General features: G+C 44.9%; 1 protein-coding gene across 2 annotated transcripts in view; it reads left to right on the top strand.

The window, feature by feature from the left end:
* CD79B (CD79b molecule) overlaps window positions 1–16335 on the top strand; it is a 168536-nt gene extending 152201 nt beyond the window's left edge. For both annotated transcript variants that reach the window (XM_063959464.1, XM_063959463.1), the window contains one exon: window positions 16096–16335. In XM_063959464.1, coding sequence (XP_063815534.1) covers window positions 16096–16194 — 99 coding nt within the window. In that variant the 3' untranslated portion in view covers window positions 16195–16335. The remainder of the gene's footprint in view (window positions 1–16095) is intronic.
* Window positions 16336–21808: the final 5473 nt, after the last annotated feature.

Raw genomic sequence — 21808 nt, 5'->3', positions numbered from 1 at the left:
TGAAATGCCTTTTCTTCGTAGAAGAATCATCATTTCGGCCATTACCTTGGTAAAGACCCGAGGTGCCGTGGACAATCCAAACGGCAGCGTCTGAAACTGATAATGACAGTTTAGTACTACAAACCTGAGGTACCCTTGGTGAGAATGGTATATCGGGACGTGGAGATAAGCATCTTTGATGTCCAGAGACACCATATAGTCCCCTTCTTCCAGGTTCGCTATCACTGCTCTGAGTGACTCCATCTTGAATTTGAACCTTTTTATGTAAGTGTTCAAGGATTTCAGATTTAAAATTGGTCTCACCGAGCCGTCCGGCTTCGGTACCACAAACAGCGTGGAATAATACCCCTTTCCTTGTTGCAGGAGGGGTACCTTGATTATCACCTGCTGGGAATACAGCTTGTGAATGGCTTCTAGAACTGCCTCCCTGTCGGAGGGAGACTTTGGTAAAGCAGACTTCAGGAAACGATGAGGGGGAAACGCCTCGAATTCCAGTTTGTACCCCTGCGATACTACCTGTAGAATCCAGGGATCCACTTGCGAGTGAGCCCACTGCGCGTTGAAATTTTTGAGACGGGCCCCCACCATATCTGAGTCTGCTTGTAAAGCCCCAGCGTCATGCTGAAGACTTGGCAGAAGCAGGGGAGGGCTTCTGCTCTTGGGAAGCGGCTGCATGGTGCAGTCTTTTTCCTCTTCCTCTGCCCCGGGGCAGAAAGGAGTGGCCTTTTGCTCGCTTGTACTTATGGGAACGAAAGGACTGAAATTGAAAAGACGGTGTCTTTTTCTGCTGATGTGGAGTGACCTGGGGTAAAAAGGTGGATTTTCCAGCCGTTGCCGTGGCCACCAGGTCCGATAGACCAGCCCCAAATAACTCCTCCCCTTTATACGGCAATACTTCCATGTGCCGTTTGGAATCCGCATCCCCTGACCACTGTCGCGTCCACAACGCTCTTCTGGCAGAGATGGACATAGCACTTACTCTTGATGCCAGGGTGCAAATATCCCTCTGTGCATCACGCATATATAATAATGCATCCTTTAAATGTTCTATAGTTAACAAAATATTGTCCCTATCCAGGGTATCAATATTCTCAGTCAGGGAATCCGACCATGCGACTCCAGCACTGCACATCCAGGCTGAGGCGATTGCTGGTCGCAGTATAACACCAGTATGTGTGTATATACTTTTTAGGATATTTTCCAGCCTTCTATCAGCTGGTTCTTTGAGGGTAGCCGTATCAGGAGACGGTAACGCTACTTGTTTAGATAAACGTGTGAGCGCCTTATCTACCCTAGGGGGTGTTTCCCAATGCGCCCTAACCTCTGGCGGGAAAGGATATAATGCTAATAATTTTTTTTTTATCGGGAGAAACCCACGCTTTTTCACACACCTCATTTATTTCCTCTGACTCAGGAAAAAATATTGGTAGTTTTTTCTCACCCCACATAATACCCTTCTTTGTGGTACTTGTAGTGTCAGAAAGGTTCAATGCCTCTTTCATTGCCGTAATCATGTAACGTGTGGCCCTACTGGACATTACGTTTGTCTCGTCACCGTCGACACTAGACTCAGTATCTGTGTCAGGGTCTGTGTCGACCCACTGAGGTAACGGGCGTTTTAGCGCCCCTGACGGTGTCTGAGACGCCTGGACAGGCACTAACTGATTTGCCGGCTGTCTCATGTCGTCAACAGTTTTTTGCAAATTGCTGACATTATCACTTAATTGTTTAAATACAATCATCCAGTCAGGTGTCGACTCCCTAGGGGGTGACATCACCAACGCAGGCAACTGCTCCGCCTCCACATAATTTTCCTCCTCATACATGTCGACACACGCGTACCGACACACAGCACACACACACCGGGAATGCTCTGATAGAGGACAGGACCCCACTTAGCCCTTTGGAGAGACAGAGGGAGAGTCTGCCAGCACACACCCAGCGCTATATATATATATACACAGGGATAACCTTATATAAGTGTTATTCCCTTATAGCTGCTGTTAATTATTGTTATTTGCTGCCAACAATGCCCCCCCTTCTCTTTTTTACCCTGATTCTGAAGCAGGACTGCAGGGGAGAGTCAGGGAGCCGTCCTTCCAGCGGAGCTGTGAGGGAAAATGGCGCTTGTGTGCTGAGGAGATATGCTCCGCCCCTTCACGACGTCCTTATCTCCCGCTTTTTTGTGTAAAATGGCAGGGGATTAAAATACATCCATATAGCCCAGGAGCTATATGTGATGTATTCTGTTTTGCCACCTAAGGTATTCTGTTATATTGCGTCTCAGGGCGCTCCCCCCCCAGCGCCCTGCACCCTCAGTGACCGGAGTGTGAAGTGTGCTGAGAGCAATGGCGCACAGCTGCGGTGCTGTGCGCTACCTTAGTCTGAAGACAGGATGTCTTCTGCCGCCGATTTCACCGTACCTCTTCGTCTCTTCTGGCTCTGTAAGGGGGACGGCAGCGCGGCTCCGGTGACCCATCCAGGCTGAACCTGTGATCGTCCCTCTGGAGCTAGTGTCCAGTAGCCTAAGAAACCCGATCCACTCTGCACTCAGGTGAGTCCGTTTCTTCTCCCCTTAGTCCCACGATGCAGTGAGCCTGTTACCAGCAGGACTCACTGAAAATAAAAAAAAACCTAACTAAACTTTTATTCTAAGCAGCTCAGGAGAGCCACCTAGATTGCACCCTTCTCGGCCGGGCACAAAAATCTAACTGAGGCTTGGAGGAGGGTCATAGGGGGAGGAGCCAGTACACACCACCTGATCCTTAAGCTTTTATTTTGTGCCCTGTCTCCTGCGGAGCCGCTATATCCCCATGGTCCTTACGGAGTCCCAGCATCCACTAGGACGTCAGAGAAAATACCCAAATAAAAACAGGAGACACACACCGTGACAAGTACAACTTTATTACATACTGCCGACACACATACTTACCTATGTTGACACGAAGCAGTCGGTCCTCTTCTCCAAGTAGAATCCACGGGTACCTGAAAATAAAAGATAATTATACTAACCTCAATCCAGTGTCCAGATATAAATCCTCGTACTTGGCAAAACAAATAAACGAACACCCGTACCATGCCGGACTGAAAGGGGTCCCATGTTGACACATGAGACCCCTTTCCACGAATGCAGACACCCCCGTGACAGCTGTCACAGAAGTGTCTCTTCAGCCAATCAGCGAGTGCAACGTCCTTGCACTCTGCTGATTGGCTCTGTGTGCGCCTGACCTCAGACAGCGCATCGCAAAGCCTCTCCATTATATTCAATGGTGGGAACTTTGCGTCAGCGGTGAGGTCACCCGCGGTCAGCAACCCCACCGCTACCCGCAAAGTTCCCACCATTGAAAGTAATGGAGAGGCTTTGCGATGCGCTGTCTGAGGTCACACGCGCACAGCCAATTAGGTGAGCGCCACGGAAGTAGCGCTTCCTGATTGGCTGAAGGGACCTCAGTGACAGGAGTCACGGGGTGTCCCGGCATTCGGGGAAAGGGGTCTGATGTGTAAACATGGGACCCCTTTCAGTCCGGCATGGTACGGGTGTTCGTTTTCTTTTTTTAACAAGTACGTGGATTATCTCCCGGACACTGGATTGAGGTGAGTCTAATTTTTTTCACAGGTACCTCGGATCGTCGGAGACTGTGGCAGTCGGCGTGTCAACATAGGTAAGTATGTATGTGTGTCGGCAGTGTGTAATAAAGTTGTACTTGTCACGGTGTGTGTCTCCTGTTTTTATTTGGGTATTTTTTTTCCAGTAGTACTACAGGTACCAGCGGGCCCATTTTTCTCCCGCATGCTGGTACTTGTGGTTCTCCAAGTACCAGCTTGCGGGGGAGGCTTGCTGGGACTTGTAGTACTATTGGAAAAAACAATATTCTGTCATTTTACTCAAGGCTATCAGCCTCCCATCCGCAGCCCTTGGATGGGTGGGACAGCCTCGGGCTTCACCCCTGGCCCTTGGGTGGCTGGGGGGGGGGACCCCTTGATTGAAGGGGTCCCCACTCCCCCAGGGTACCCCGGCCAGGGGTGACTAGTTGGATATTTAATGCCACGGCCGCAAGGCACTGTATAAAAGTGACCCCCGGCTGTGGCATTATCTGTCCAGCTAGTGGAGCCCGATGCTGGTGTAAAAAATACGGGGAACCCCTACTCTTTTTGTCCCCCGTATTTTTTGCACCAGCACCAGGCGCAGAGCCCGGTGCTGGTTTTAAAAATACGGGGGATCCCCTGTCAATTTTCCCCCCGCATTTTTAGAACCAGGACCAGCTCGAAGAGCCCGAGGCTGGTTATGCTTTGGAGGGGGGACCACACGGCATTTTTTCCCGTGTTTTTCCCGTTTTTTTAAATCGCGGCAAAATCCGGCAAATCGTCCGTTTTTCGCCCGCGGGACTGTCGAATCCGTTTTTCATTGAATATGGTGAATTCCGGAAGCCACCTGCCGGAATTCACCTGTCGATTGCCGCGATTCACCGCTAATTGCATATACCCCTATGTGGTACAGTAAAACACTGTGTAATGGGTGTGATACATATTACCAGAAGTATCATGTGTGTTCGCCGGCATCCCGACAATTCGAATGCCGACATGGGACAGGATATTATACCACTCCCCTGCCCCCTAACATAACCCACCTGGGGCGGCAGCTAGGGCTAAGATTCGGGATGTGGCCAAGATTCGGGGGGGGGGGGGGCTAACCACCCCCCTCTAGTGTCTAACCCTAACACACCCCCACCCTAATTTTAACAGTCACCATGATACTTACCTTTGGAATGTTGATGGTCTATTGGTGGTGTTGGGATTCTGGCATGCTAACCACATTCCTGTAGAAAATATAGTGTCTGTAAAAAGAATTAACCTCTCCCCTTTTGACATTTTATACTCCTTAATCATGTAATCAATAGAATAGACATTCTGTGTATAAAATACAACCAGAAATGTATAGTTTAAGTATATTTCGATCCAATATATATCATTAATTCACCCACAATACAATGCTTAATAAAAAGATAAATGTAGGACATATGATGGTATAACAATAAAAATATAATAATTATAAAAGTGAACAGCTGATCATTGTGGGCATCTAGATGTTATTACGAAAAAATATAAACATGTAAACTTTTATTGATTTTTGGGAAGTGGGGGGGGGGTAGTGGGAGTAAGAAATATATGTAAACGAAAAGTAGTAAATGCCTTGTTCTCTACTAGGCAAAATGAACTAATCAGTAAGCCCTAAATACCAGGTTAAGTAATGGAACGCATCAAGTACCAAGTGATGTTTTCAAATATTTTCATTATATTGTCAGAGGTTTCGGACGGAAGATACTCTAGATACATTTCCCATTCAGAAAAAAATCTAGCAACTCTATTTTCAATATCGGAGAGGGCTGTACATCTGTCAAAGTAAAATATATTAATCAATTCCAGTTTTAACGCTTCTATTGTAGAAGCCTGCTTAGCTAGCACAAGCACAGAACAAGGTGTCTGGTCAGAGTGGTGAAAATGGTTCAAAATGGCAACAAAGTTTCAGGTAGGATATTGGGTGACCAGTTGGTAAAGACCGCTATCAAAAAGGCTTCCCAGGACAGTCTGGCACTGTCAATGGCAAAATTTAGATTTATGAATATTAATTTTGTGTTCTGCAGAGGAGCTAAAATCCTAAATGATATCCAATATTGACAGAACAGAAGTAGCAGGCTGAGAGATAAATAACACATCATTGGCAAACAAAGAAAGTTTAAGGTATACCTTGCATATCTTAATGCTGTGAAACAGAGGATCAGACTGAAGTGCTATCCAGAGCTTCTAGGACAGAGGATCTCAAATGCAGTCCTCAAGGCACGCCAATGGTCCACGTTTTAGATATATCCATGGCTCAGCACAGATGGTTAAATCGAATTGACTCAAGTGCTAATTAAGTAATCGGTGGACAAGCATGGATACATTTAAAACTTGGACTGTTGGGGTGCCTTGAGAACTGCGTTTGAAAACCTCTGCTCTAGGACACGGACAAATAACAGAGAGGATAAAGGACATCTCTTTCTGGTGCCTCTTTGAATGGTGAAAGTGGCCAAAGAAAATTAAATGCTGAAATGTAGGAAGAAGAGGCCGAATTTAAAGATTGCATGAAATTAATAAATTGAGGTGGGAATCCTTAGCGGCAGAGAGACTCATACAGGTGATCCCACACCACTAATTCAAAAGCCTTCTCCACATCCAGAGATAAAAGAACTTGTAATTTGTCTACATGAATTCGCTAATACTTTATGGATGTTCAAAACTGCACCAAACCAGTTTGGTCTGAATGGACTGGAGGGGATGGGGGAAACCACCTGTTTGAGTCTATCCGCCACTATTTTTGTGAAGATTTTGTAATCAATGTTCAGTAATGAGATGGGCCAGCAGGGGGTCTCAGGAGAGAATAGAATTGTAAAGGTGCATAAAGGGGGTGATGAGAGAATTGGAGCGCTTTGTAAAATTCTCCAGGATATCCATTCGGACCCACATATTTACAGAATGAGACCTATTGATGACTGGAAAAAACTCTCTCAGTAATAGTCTGTTTCAGTTGTGCTATCTGATCCTCTGTTAGACAAGGCAATACTATCTTGTCCCAAAAAGCATGTTTGTTACTTAAATTGATAGGTTCCTGTGTATATAATGGAGAGTAAAAGTAGTGAAGTATATTCAGTAGGTGGAACAGCTACTTTCAACACCATATTCATAATATGTCAGGCTAGTGCTTGAGTCAGGGCACCCCCACAATCATGGTAGCAGTATTGGGGTCACATGAAGACTGCCCTTATAGTGGATATTAGTAATGAAAAAGAGGGGACAAAAAAAATAGGATTTTGGTACTTACCAGGTAAATCCTTTTCTTTGAATCCATAGGGGGCACTTGAGTACTCTTGGGATATGGACGGCTTTAGCAAGAACAGGGCACTGAATATTTAAATTTAGAACTCTCCTCCCCTCCATATCCCAGAGTACCTCAGTGTTTTTACTGAGCCGAACAGGAGTGATAGAGAGGTTGACAATGGAGAATTACATATAACATAACGGACAACAATAAAGTTGACACATAACGTTACTGACAACTAAACAGTTGACACCATAACCGATAGAACTTGAAAATTTGAACCAGTCGGTGACAGTGTGTTACCATAAGATCCCCTGAACTTACCACAAACCAGGTAAAACTGCTCTGTGTGGGCGTCCAGTGCCCCCTATGGATTCAAAGAAAAGGATTTACCTGGTAAGTACCAAAATCCTATTTTCTTTTTCATCTACTAAGGGTCACTGGAGTACTCTTGGGACGTACCAAAGCTTCCCTCGTGGGCGGGAGAGCTGTTTGGCACCTGTAACACTAGGCGGCCAAAGCTAGACGCTGATGCCACAAACGTATCAAACTTGTAAAAGCGCACAAACGTGTGCACTGATGACCATGTAGCCGCACGGCAAAGCTGCGTCGTAGAAGCCCCACGACCAGCTGCCCATGAAGTTCCCACAGAACGTGTGGAATGACCTGTTACTGATGTAGGCGGCTGTAACCTAGCATGAAGGTAAGCCTGACGTATGGTCAGTTTTATCCATCTGGATAAGGTCTGCTTAGACCCTGGCCAACCCATCTTGGCAGCATCATAGAGAACAAACAACGTATCCGTCTTACGAACTATAGACGTTCGGGATACATAAACGCGTAATGTGCGTACCACATCCAAAGTTCCAGAATTTCCTGTTAACACAGGAACTACTATTGGTTGATTGATGTGAAAAGATGACACTACCTTTGGTAAGAAAGCGGGATTCGTCCGAAGCTCCGCTCTGTCATCATGAAACACCAAATACGGTGGCTTGCATGACAAGGCACCCAAATCTGAAACACGCCTTGCCGAAGCTAAGGCTAGTAGAAAAATTGTTTTCCAAGTGAGAAACTTAATATCCACTTGTTGTAAGGGTTCAAAATATGAAGACCGTAAGAAATCTAAAACCAGATTCAAGTCCCATGGCGCTGTAGGTGGAATTAATGGAGGCTGTACTCTGAGGACACCTTGCAGAAAGGTGTGTACAGACGGCAATAGAGCCAATCGCATTTGAAAGTAAATTGACAAAGCAAATACCTGCACCTTTAGTGTAGATAAACGCAGTCCTCCATCTAACCCCGTCTGTAGAAATAACAAGAGACGGGATAACTTGAAAGATGATGTCGCAAACTTCCGAGCTTCACACCAACCTATATAGGCATGCCAAATTCTGTAATAATGAGCTGCCATAACTGGCTTCCTAGCACGTAACATGGTTGGTATAACCGATTCTGGAATGCCCTCTCTTCTTAAGAGGGCGGTCTCAACAGCCACCCCGTCAAACGCAGCCGCGCTAAATCGGGGTAAAGGAACGGACCCTGTTGTAACAGGTCCGGACGTAGTGGGAGCGGCCAAGTATCGTCTGCGAGTAGTCCGCAGAGATCCGAGATCCAAGCTCTCCGAGGCCAATGAGGCGCCACTAGTATGACTGTGGCGGACTCTCTTTTGATCCGTTTTAGCAACAGAGGGAGCAGCGGAAATGGTGGAAACAGATACACGAGGCTGTACGGCCACGCGATTGTGAGAGCATCCACCGCCTTCGGATCTCGCGTTCTGGACACATACTGGGGCGTTTGGTGATTGTGGCGAGATGCCATCAGGTCCACTTGAGGGTAACCCCACCTCTGGACCAACATGTGAAACACTTCTGGATTTAATGCCCATTCTCCTGGATGAAAATCCCGACGGCTGAGATAATCCGCCTCCCAGTTGTCCACTCCCGGAATGAACACTGCCGACAATATCACTTGGTGATGCTCGGCCCAATTGAGGATTCAAGCAACTTCCCGCATTGCCATGCGGCTACTCGTTCCTCCTTGTTTGTTGATGTACGCGACCGCCGTCGCGTTGTCTGACTGCACCTGGATAGTCTGAGACCGAAGCATGTGCACTGCTTGTCGTAGCGCATTGTAAATTGCCCGGAGTTCCAGGACATTTATAGACAGCAATCTTTCGTGATCCGCCCAGAGACCCTGGAGCTGACAATTTTGAACTACAGCTCCCCAACCTCTGAGACTCGTGTCCGTCGTTAGAATTATCCAATTCCAGGCGCCGAACCATTTCCCTGCAGTTAGATTGTGTACTTTGAGCCACCAGAGTAGAGATACCCTGGCCCGTGGCGACAACCTCACCCTGTGGTTAATCTGCAGATGCGAGCCTGACCACTGTGCGAGCACATCCAGTTGAAAAGGACGCAAGTGAAATCTTCCGAACTGAAGCGCTTCGAAAGCCGCCACCATTGTGCCTAAGAGGCGAATGCACAAATGTACCGAGACTGTGCGTGGCTTGAGCACTAATTGTACCAGATGACGAATAATCTGTACTTTCTGTTCTGGTAGGTAAATTCTTTGATTTACCGTATCGAGAATCATACCTAGGAATTGAAGTCGTTGAGACGGAATTAGATGTGATTTCTTGAAGTTGACAATCCAACCGTGCTGAACTAGTACATTGTACGTTAGCAACGCATGTTGGAGGAGCATCTGTTGAGACGGAGCTTTGATGAGCAGATCGTCCAAGTACGGAACTATTATCACTCCCAGGGATCTGAGATGAGCTATCATCACAGACATCACTTTGGTGAATACCCGAGGCGCTGACGAGAGGCCAAACGGTAGAGCCTGAAACTGGTAATGGTTCTGCCGTATCGCAAAACGCAAGAACCTCTAATGAGGTGGCCAAATCGGAATGTGTAAGTACGCATCCTTGAGATCTAGCGCAATCATGAATTCCTGTGGCTCTAAACCTGCAATTACTGACCACAGAGATTCCATCTTGAATCTGTAGTAAGTGACGTACTGATTGAGACCTTTTAAGTTCAATATTGGCCTGACGGAGCCATCCGGCTTTGGTACCACAAACAGACTGGAATAATAACCCTGACCTTGTTGGTGTACAGGGACCGGAATCAAAACTGCTAAATCCAGCAGGGACTGAATGGCAATTTGCAGAACCGCCCTCTTGTCGTCCGTCAGAGGCAGTCCTGTCTTGAAAAACCGCAGTGGCGGGAAACAGTCGAACTCTATTTTGTAACCTTTTAACACTAAATTGCGGATCCACCCATCTGTGGATGTCTGGAACCACGCCAAATAGAACATCTGAAGGCGTGATCCCACAATTGGAGATCCGAGATGGGCTGGGAGCCCGTCATGCCACTGGCTTGTCGGTGACCTTAGCGTCCTGACGACTGGTGTTGGTTTGTTGGAAACCACGTCCTCGACCGCGTCTACCAGGCGTGGCTGTTCCTCTACTACGGCCTCAAAAGGGCTGAGGTCAAAAGGATTTGAACGCCGGGCCAGAGTATTTCCGTCTAGGTACCGTTGGAGGCAATGGTAGGAAAACAGACTTTCCTCCCGTGGCCTCAGAAATCCATTTGTCCAATTCAGGACCAAACAACTTCTCGCCACCGTAAGGTAACGCCTCTATACCTCTTTTGACCTCTGCCTCCGCTTGCCAAGAACGCAGCCAGAGTGCTCGTTGAGCTGTAACTAGCGACGATGAAATGCGAGAAGTGAGCTGACAGACGTCAGTAGAAGCTGTACATAGATACTCAGCAGCTTCACAGATTTGATCAGCGAGAAGTATAAGGTGATCGTCATGAAGGGCAGACTTGAGTTCTGTTATCCATACCATTAGCGCCTTAGTTACCCAAATGCCAACCAACCCAAATCTAAGCAACACTCCTGCTGCTATATACATGGACTGTAGCATAGCTTCTATTTTACGGTCTGAAGGGTCTTTAAGCGTAGTAGCAGTTGGTACTGGTATGGTTAATTTCTTTGTAAGTTTTGACACAGACGAATCCACCAATGGCGGATTCTCCCATGTTGATGTCACAGACTCTGGAAACGGGTAACTAGACTTAAATCTGCGAGGTATAGAAAACCGTTTATCCGGATTCTTTCGTGTTTCTACTAACATCTTATTAAGAGATTCCGAAACAGGAAAACACATTGGAGATATCTGTCGTTTAGTAAAGACGACTTCACCATTTGTCAGAGGCTCCTCAGTTTCTGTAAACTTCAGAGACTGACGCACCGCTCTGATGAGATTATCAATGCCTGGGCTGTCAAAATCTTCACTATCTGACTGCTGGTCCACTTCGCCCTCCTCACCCTCATCTTGTGCAATGAGGTCTGGCATAGAATCGTCAGAATGCAACATAGCAGAAACTGGTAAATCATAAGACAAATTAAATTTATCCCTTCTACCCCAAATGGACTTGGACTTTTGGCAAGGCTGAGAGCCCTCCGGTAGTTCTGGCGGTCTCACCCTAGACTCAGATCTTGCCGCTTCCCGCTCTTGTCGAGCGGCGGCCAATTCTGATTGCAATCCAGCCAATACATCTGCTAGCATTGTCCATTGAGGGTCCGGCAATGAAACCGGCTTTGAAACCGGAGAGGAAATTGTATTCGTAGCTGAATTCACAAAACATACTGTACATGTGGTAGATCCATTAGGTAACACACTGTTACAGATATTGCAGTGAAACTGCTTTTTAGATTTTGCTGGTGCCTTACTCATTATGCAGACAGACAATACAATACACAAAGACAGACCACTTGCACAACTCAGTAAAATAGTACTAAGGTGTGTCTATATATATATCTGGCCAAGTGCAGTGCACGTGGCCAGTTCTATATGAAACCTGATCCCAAATTCCCACTAACACCCCTGCGCCATCCGGTGGAGTAGAGATGTAGTACAGGAACGTTCTGGAATCACAAACAGGAAGAACAGGAAGCATGGTTAAAATGGCCCCCATGCCATGCTTACACTTATAATCACAGTACAGGTTATAATTTGTGAAAAACATATATAACCTGGAAATATGCTGTTTAATAACAAATCCTGTTAATAAAGGCTTAATAGCCTATGCTTTCTTATAACGCATGCAGCCTTGTATACTGCTGCTGCTATGGGCTTATACATTCCCCCTCCCCCCCCCCCGTGCAGCTGCGCTGCATGTGAAGACTTCTCCCCCCCCCCCCACCTGTGCTCCGTGTACCGCAGTCTATTCCAGCGGGGAGCGGGTACACAGAGCCGGGAAACGTTACAGGGAGCCGGTGCGCGGGTAGAGAGCACCGGGGAGCGGGTACAGGGAGCGCGCTCCATAGAGCCGTGGAGCGGCAGCTATGGAGTGAAGAAAGTGCGGCCGGCTCGGGCTCTGAGCAGCGGGGTTGAGCGGCTCTGGCATACGCTTCCAAGACCAATCAGCGGCAGCGGGCGGCTCACATAGCGGCGGGCGGCGCACATACAGAACAGTGTCCCCACACAGCGGGGCTGCAGCGTGAGCTGACCGCCCCGTCCCCCAACATACCTGGACGCCTGTGGTGAGGGCTATGACGGGGCTTCTCTGCAAGCTACGTCCAGCCTTTCCTGCAGGTAGTCTGCACTTGGCTGTGAGGGTGCTCTGTAGTGAGGATCGACACGCCAGTAGCTGCTTGTTGCAGCTTCCACTATCCCGGACCCACGCCTTTTGGAAGGGGGGAAGGGATGTGAATAAAGTTGCAAAAAGAAAAATCAAAATAAAATATTCAAAATAAGTGTGGGAACTCCACACAAGCCTTGTTAGTGCTGTGAGCACAGAAAAAAAGACTGGGGTACTCTGGGATATGGAGGGGAGTAGAGTTCTAAATTTAAATATTCAGTGCCCTGTTCTTGCTAAAGCCGTCCATATCCCAAGAGTACTCCTCACAGACACTGGATGCCAGTATACATATGCAGGCAAGATGGCTACCGCATTCTACCTGAAGCTGGGATGTAGACAGTGGCAAGGTTTCAGGCAGAACCCCCATTCACAGCTCCAGGATAAGGTGAATATATTTTGATAAGCAGGGGCTATTATGCAGCAGTGGGAGTGGGGAGGAGACAATCCAGCATCTCCCGTCCTAAAGAGCCGGACTAAGCCACATTGGAGATGGAGGTAGACGGCCACAGAGTACAAGCATGTCAGGGGCCACAGGGATTGAACCTCAGTATCTGCAGCATCTGGGGGGCTTACTTAGATGCCTCTCTGGCAGGGCATCCAAAAAGGAAGGAGCAGAGCCAATCGATAACCTGGCTATTAGGAAACTCAGACATGGAAGATCTATGGCAGTGTTTCCTTTCGGAGTCCAAGCCATGCCCCTGTATTCTATCATTCTTAATACAAATAAAAAGGTATCAAAAGAATCTCTAAAAAAACCTCTTCTAGTCACTGAATTCCAGCAACAGTTGTCTCACTATCTTTTGTGGAAATACAAGTACCAGGAAGTAGTGGGTTTAGCAACTAGTAAATGGTGGCAATTAATTTGATAGAATTGTAATATAGTGTTTCTCAATCCCAGTCCTCATGGAACCCTAACAGTATGTTTACCAGATCATCTAAGTGGAGCACTGGTGTGCTAACTGACATAAGGCCCACATAAATCACCAATCAATTGGGTCAATTTGGCATTTTGCAGATGATTGTAGAAAATAAATCTGCAATGTATGTGGTTCACAGATTCAGACCAAAATTGATTGGGATTGTTAAATCATGTTGTCAAACATGTTGGATTTCACAGATCAACTGGGGTTGTAGATTGCTAGTGTATGGTAGCAATCAGCAGATTTGCAGACCGTTTCTAGTAAACTGATGAGCCTCTGAAAATTGGTAGAAGATTTCTGAAGGTTTGTGCACAGGTGTGACTGCACATACAGTAGGCAATCAGAAAATTATGAACTGGTACATTATAATAGCATAGTTGTTTTTAAAAGTGATCTGAAAAAACACAACTTAAATTAGTAACCCAATCATGCTCCCCCAGAGTCAGAATATGTATGTGTAGAAAAAGAGGAAAGTAGACTCTTTTTTGGGGAACGCTTATAAAATGATAAAACTTAAACTCTCACAAACACAGAATACCACCCATACTGTAGTTGGCAAATTAAAATGCTGACTGTTCAAGAAATGTATTCGCTTTAATTTGTTAGTCCAATGTGCACGTTTCACCCCTTAGGGCTTGATCATGCTCAGTCACTCCGTGTGAAGCCCTAACAGATGAAACGTGAGCATTGAATTTTCATTTGCCAAATAAGTGTCTTACAACTCTAAATATTTCTGTGCGAAGTACATATTAATCATTCTGCTGTGCAACTATAACATACATGGATTTTTTTTTATTGAATTAAGTATAGTTACCTGAAATGGAGTATTGATCCAGCATTTAATTTTATCACAATGTGGTGTTATGTTCCCATCATTACTAATTTAAATTGCATTCTTCCCACTCAACACAGTGTTTGGATGCAGCACTTCTCACAGCTTCAGCAAGTTTCTAAAAAGTCCAGCAATGGCTCTCATGTCTGACAAGAAGGCATGTACATTATGTATCACGTACAGCAGTACTGTAAATGCTACTGTCACAACTACTCGCCAGCAGATTCTCCAGATATGCCAGTGACTTACAGGTTACTTCCAACATGGTATTTGCAAGCAGAGTTTTACTGGGCAATGCCACACCCACTGCGTCTCTTCAGTTACGCTTTACCAGAATACACTTCCAAAATCAGTAGCGTGGGCCTCGCAAGGCACAGGCATAAGAACACAAACATCAGAATGAGAAATTAGATTTTAATTTCAAGAATAAGAATATTTCAGAGTTTACGGAAGTTTAGGTGATCTGGGGGAGAGTGACCCCAGGAAGCAGACTGGCCCCACTCTCTTAGCCCAAAGCTAGTCTCTTCCAGAGTGAATGCCCAGCAGTTTCAGTTGCTGGGGGTTATAGTGCTACAAGCCACTCCTTACTCAGTGGCCCCCACCCTTGCTACTTTGAAAAAGGAAATTACTCTCTGTTGTCCTTACCCAAAGCTTGTATGTGTCGAAATACCTAAAGGGCTTCTTGGTCAAGTGAGCAGGGGTTATTTAATTACTTTTCAGTCTGTTTATAAATGTAGATGAGGTTCTTCCACTGGGGACACTGACCATATCTTAAATCAATAGACATAGCTGAACAGACACACATTTATGGCACCTTACTGATCAGTGTGTCTCTACCTAGGCCATAGCATGTCCCCCTGCAGGGGAAACATCCTTCAAAAGGGCTCTAATTCACACCCTGTTCCAGGACTTATATAATACAGTTTGAAAACCAGTAAGTTAAATATAACAGATGTTCAATACATATACAGTTTTTGGGAAGGGTTAATAATAATTCACCTCAGGGTCACAGTGCCCAATTTACTCAGGGCACACAGAATGTACACAGTCATGACACGTGACTGCAAGGCCTGCTGTAACCCATGGTGACTGCCACAGCTACTATGCCATAATTCTCTAAATTCCATGATACAATCAAGCCACTTCTGCAGAGAGAACAGTGCTAGACTGTTGGAGGTTGTCTTTCTACCACTGCAGAGACTCCTTAATAAAATGCATTGCTTATTAGTTTCTTATAGAAGTAGTTAGCAGTTCACATGGAATACATGCTATACCGGTGGTTAAGATGCCGGCGTTTATATGACCGACCGCAGCCTCTCAACACTGAATATGCAGACATAGGAGGGGGGTATTTTGATCCCCCCTCCCCCATCCTCTAATCTAACCCTAGGGCTAACACTCTGAGGGTATCATCTACGGCTAACCCTCGGCAACCCGTCTGTCTGTGATCCAGCACCGGTCTGCTGAGTGCTGTCTGGATTCCAGCACTTCACATGAATGAATCCCCTTCATATACAGTGGACAATGGGTGACCACCAGCTATGGCTTAATTAAAGGTGTTAATGCCACAGTACATATGGTGCCCTGTATGCCTGACCTGATTCTCCCTGCTGCTGGAGTGCACCTGCGTGGCAGCATACCAGGGAGTCTTTAGGAAGTAGAATATCCTTTCCTGCTCCGTTCAGTAATCTGGAGACTTATAAGGAGTCATTGAACGCAATCCAAAACTAAATAAATGTTTAATATTATATATTAATATAAAACGTGATGCATTTATTACAACATGTTGGTTCAGACACAGTCCAATTAAGCCATTCTCATTCCTTTATACAGGGACTTGAAGCATATCAGACAGCAACCTACGAGGATATTCAAAATGTTCGTGTTCTTTCAGCTAAAAGCATGGAGGCAGAACACCCATGTGTTCAGTAGAAGCTAGCGTCGCTGGATTTTCTGTCACGTTATCTCTAAATGGAGAAATTAGCCTCACTACATAAAACCTGATTTGTACAGTACCTGAATACACAGATTAGGGCTTCAATCCTGGCTGTGAACTCTACATTGCTTGGTAACTGTAATGAAGAAAACAACACAGTCATCAAAATGTAATGGCTGGTGTAATCTCTTTGCATGCTATCTTTCACACTCCCTGGATACAGGGTAGTACCGTCCATGAGGCAAGGTACGAACCTTGTCTCAGTCGGCACAATTAAAAGGGTTCCAGAGATGGGGTTCTTATCTCACCAACCAGCCTCCAGAACCTTGCACTAACCATCTGCCGACAATCGTCCTCCTGAACCACAGTTTGCAGGATAAGAAACATCTTTGCAGCAACAGCAAAGTGATTGGCAGGTGGAGGTACAGGGGAGGATATTTCTGGCTTTCACTGTTGTTGCCAGTCACCTCTCCATTAATGTAATGGCTGCATGATGAAATGCTAGCTATTGTGCCACACTGTGTCCCATTCTGCAATCAGTTGTTCAGAAGTACAGGATCACAGTGACTGGCAGATGGATGGGAGCTAGGGATGCCAATTTATTCTTTGACATAAGGGGGGCAAGAAAGCTTTGACCAGAAGATACCTAGTAAGCAGCCAGATATAGTGGCAAGAAACAGAATGTGAAACAGGAACAGTTATTATGAATCTAAACATAAAAGATGGGTTGTTTTTCTTTACTTTTTATTTTTTGCAATCTGAATTAGTGACATTTTTACAAATGTATAGACCTGGACTGGTATATTTAGGTCTAGTGTAGCACTGTATAACTAAAATAAAACGTTAGAAAAGGATTTAGGGCCTAATTCAAGGTTGATTGCAAAGTCATAACATGTGCAGAGAGAGTTAGATTTGGGTGAGGTGTGTTTAAACTTAAAATCTAAATTGCAGTGTAAAAATAAAGTAGCCAGTATTTACCCTGCACAGAAACAAAATAACCCACCCAAATCTAACTCTCTCTGCACATGTTACATCTGTCCCACCTGCAGTGCACATGGTTTTACCCATTAGGGGAAAATTTTATTTTGCAATCAACTTTGAATTAGGCCCTTAATTCACTTTCCAAAGATTTGAAACCTACTAATTCCCATTACTAGGAGCATATAGTTGGATCATCAAAAAAAGACATACATTAAAAAGGTATATACACATTAAAAAGATATGTGACTGGGCATGTAGAGAATCCCACGCATATGCCTTTACAAGCTTGCATATACAAATTAAAGTGCACACAACAGCTACTCATGCTGGAGGCAGCGCCATTGTGTGGCATACTGTAAATCAATATTTACTATAATATATATATATATATATTTATTTCTAGGAATAAAGCATAACGGAAAAGGCGCTCATAGTGCAGACTGTTTATTAAATTTAAAAACAGTAACAGGTCCACGGACAAATTGTATAGGACTCGTACTATATAGCACACACTGTGGGCTGGTTACCACACGGTTCAAAAAGATTCCAATGGCACAAACTGCATACCCACTGGCCGCCGCCCGGGACCACACACCGCGCCGCCGGCTATGGTGTAGCCGTGACTCGTTGGGAAACCTCTCTGGATCAGACAGTAAGAGCAGCTGCACAGGTGGACACAGCGCGTCAGAAAGGCCACGCCCCAGCGCGTTTCGTATCACACTTCGTCAGGCGGCGGCCAGCGGGTATGCAGTTTGTGCCAGTGGAATCTCTTTGAACAGTGTGGTAACCAGCCCACAGCGTGTGCTACATGGTACGAGTCCTACACAATTTGTCCGTGGACCTGTTACTGTTTTTAAATTGAATAAACCGTCTGCACTATGAGCGCCTTTTCCATTATGCTTTAGTCCTAGAAATCAATCAATCCTGCTCCAGGAGTCCGGAGCCATTACCGGTAAAGTGCTACGGTATTAATTCTATACCTGTGCTATAACTCAGAGGTTTCTGGTGTTTGGAATTTTCTCTACTGTTGAGAGAAAAAGGACACCTTCTAATCAAACTGAATCTTAGTGATAACCCTGATAAGAGTGCCTTCACTGTCACATAAACACATAGGGGCATATGTATCAACACTTGGGCCAGGATGTAAAGAAGTCCAAGTTCGTCAGCCATGCAGATGTTTTTTTTTTTTACAGGGGCAATCATGTACAAGGGTAAACCATGCCCTATACATGATTGCCCCTTTAACAAAAGTCTGAGTTCGGACGGCATCCCACACAGCCGCCAAACTCAGACTTTATTACATGCTGGCCTTGGAGAGAGATAAAATTACCAATCAGCTCCTGACATTTTTTTCAAACATAGCCTGTAAAGTGACAGGAGCTGATAGGTTAATGCTTGATCTCTCTCCAAGCTTTAATACATAGGTTCCAATCCAAGCTTATTTCATAAATCAATATATGAGACAATAGAATGGATAAACATACTTTGATAATCTTTGGCAGCCTGCAAGAAATTATACCCGTAAAGTTCTATATAGTAGACTTACAAGAGGAACAGTAAGAAATCGTAAAGGTCTGGAGGGCAAATGGTTGATAAAAGTGCACTTGACAATAATATATTGTTTAATTAAACACAAGCATAAGTTTAACATCACACATATAGGGAGCTTGAGCAGCGCTGTTATTACTATATTTAAACTGGGAAGGAAGGAATATGTACTTTTATCATTGCAGTTATGTATGAAAATGTATAAATTATAGGTAAAGAAAATTATTATTAGTTTATTACACAATTTAAAGAACCATGTCTTAGTTCATATTCCTTGGTGATTGTGTCCACCACTGTGGTATTAACGAAGATTCCAAGTTACAGAGAGTATGCGGAAATTTATAGATGGTTGTTTCCCGTGGAGAGAAAAAAATTATATATCTGGTGTCCCTTAACATCACTTCTAACTTTTATATTCACAAAATTTCAAAATGAGAATTTAAAGATCTAGATTTAATGTAAAAAACAAAAAAACAGGAATGTTAAATATAAAAAAATTATTAATGCTAGGATCTTTTCTATTAATCTGGTGTTCCTAAATCCAAATTCATAATGTACAGTGGTTTCGCAGTAATGTTGCAATATTCAGAATATGACTACTATTGACCAGCATATGTGGTCATCTTCCAAATACATCAAAATTTATGTGGGGATGATCTAGGTCTGTGATGGCTAACCTTGACACTCCAGCTGTTGAACTACACATCCCAGCATGCCTTGCTACAGTTTTGCTATTTGGCCATGCTAAAACTGATGCAGGGCATGTTGGGATATGTAGTTCAACAACAGCTGGAGTGTCAAGGTTAGCCATCATTGATCTAGCTGCTCAAGCAGACAAGCAAGCAGTCAAATCTTATCCAATTTGCCATCTATGTCACCTTGAATGATGATCCTAGCACATGACTCTCGGGGTGGCAGGATTGACCTCTCTATGGCCTCCTTAGTAAATCACAGTTTAATAGATTGCCTAACTATGAATTAGCTGTTAACGTAAATAATCTATTCTGTTTACATACCATAGTAATCTATCACAAATCAAGCAACACGTTATGCCATACAGTGTCACATTAAAGGGAAATGTGCACAATTGTTTCTGCCTTATCTTCAAAAGCTTTGTGTATAAGCTATTTTCTCATGATACTACTATATACTGTAATATATTATGCTGACAGCATCACATGCATTTCAAAAATAAAATATTAAAACTATTGTGTTATTGTATAGTTCACAATGTATTGAATATAGCTGGTGAAATCCTTGCATATAAATGAATGTGTTAGAAGTAAAAAGGACTACAGTTTGGGAAACTGATGAATCAAGAGCAGGTCGAGGGGACAAGATGTGATATCTCAGGCTGTAGATGTAGAGGAAAAGGTGGGTGGGTTGAGAGTTAAACCATGCTGAGTCCCATGATCAGTAACAGAGAGGCAGAAATATGACCACAGGTTTAGCATTTAGAACTCATTCAGGTTTTGGGATTCACAATGTGACATAGTAAACATTTTCTTCCCTTTGAAAACCTATTGTGGTGCACAGCTGCAGACTGCTACTTCTATGTATGTGGAATACTAGGGGGGAGAGGTATCAAACTTTCTAGGACACATGAAGACGTTATCCACAGCAACCAATCATATTGTAGCTACAAGCTGGATGATTGCTATAGGCAATTTCTCCACCTATCCTCTTTAAAAGGTTTGCTATATCCTATCGTTACATGTGCCACCATTGGATAATAATGAATGTGCTCTCCTGTAGTGCCTTAGTGTTCTGTAGTAAAACCATAGCTCAGGCATTCCCAACCACGGTCCTCAAGGCACACCAACAGTGCAGGTTTTAGTGATATTCAGGCTGCAGCACAGATGGTTAAATCAAAATAACTGAGGTACTAATTAAGTCACCTGTGCTTGTCCACCCGCCTCTTGAGAATTGACCACATATCTCAATGGGATTATAGTCTGGGGAGTTTCTCCCAAAATTTCAATGTTTTGTTCCCTGAGCCACTTAGTTATCATTTTTGCCTTATGGCAAGGTGGTCCAAAATGCTCGAAAAAGGAACTGTTCCTCACCAAACTGTTCTTGGATGGTTGGGAGTAGCAAGGCCATCCCAATCCCAGGATTCTGGCCCACAAATACCGGGATTTGAATCCCGGGATTGGAGTAGTGGAGTATCTGACGTTCAGGTGGGCAGCGTGGACAGACTGACATTTGAAATGTAGTGTTGGCCATTAGCCAATCGGAGCTGGTGGACCGGCAGGCAATCAGGGAGGCTGCCGCAGCAGAGGCTCCTGATTGGCTGCCGGACTGCAAGTTCTGACTGGCTGGTGGCCAGCGCTAAATGTAAAAAATGCAGCCAGCGCTGTCAGTGTGTCCATGGCTGCCCGTCTAATAGTAAGTACACAGCACACTGAGTCCCTACATCCACACACCATCATTGCTCTCTACTCTCACCCTCCTTCACCGTTCCCTACATACTCCCTGCAGCGTACACCCGCCCTCCCCTCCACATCTACTATCCCTGCTCCGTACACAGATCCCTACTGCAATCCCGGGATTTAAAAAATTTTTCAATCCCGAATCCAGGATTGAAAAAAATGGCAAGGGATCGGCCTCCCTAATTGGGAGAAGTTGCCCTTGGAGGATGTTTTGGTACCATTCTTTATTCATGGCTGTGTTCCTAGGCAAAATTGTGAGTGAGCCCACTCCCTTGGCTGAGAAGCAACTCCACACATGAATGTTCTCAGGATGCTTTACTGTTCGCATGACACAGGCCAGATGGTAGCGTTCACCTTTCCTTCTCTGGAAAAGCTTTTTTCCAGATGCCTTAAACAATCTGAAAGGGGATTCATCAGTGAAAATTACTTTAACCCAGTCCGCAGCAGTCTTTTGGATAATATCAGTCTGTCCCTGATGTTTTTTCTGGAGAGAAGTGGCTTCTTTGCTGCCCTTCTTGACACTAGGCCACCTCCAAAAGTCTTCACCTCACTGTGCATGCAAATGCACTCACACCTGCCTGCTGCCATTCCTGACCAAGCTCTACACTGGTGGTGCCTTGATCCTGCTGCTGAATTAACTTTAAGACAC

This window comes from Pseudophryne corroboree, chromosome 3, assembly GCF_028390025.1.
Source record: "Pseudophryne corroboree isolate aPseCor3 chromosome 3, aPseCor3.hap2, whole genome shotgun sequence".
In the NCBI taxonomy this organism is placed as follows: domain Eukaryota; kingdom Metazoa; phylum Chordata; class Amphibia; order Anura; family Myobatrachidae; genus Pseudophryne; species Pseudophryne corroboree.
This window is presented reverse-complemented; position numbering and strand designations above follow the sequence as displayed.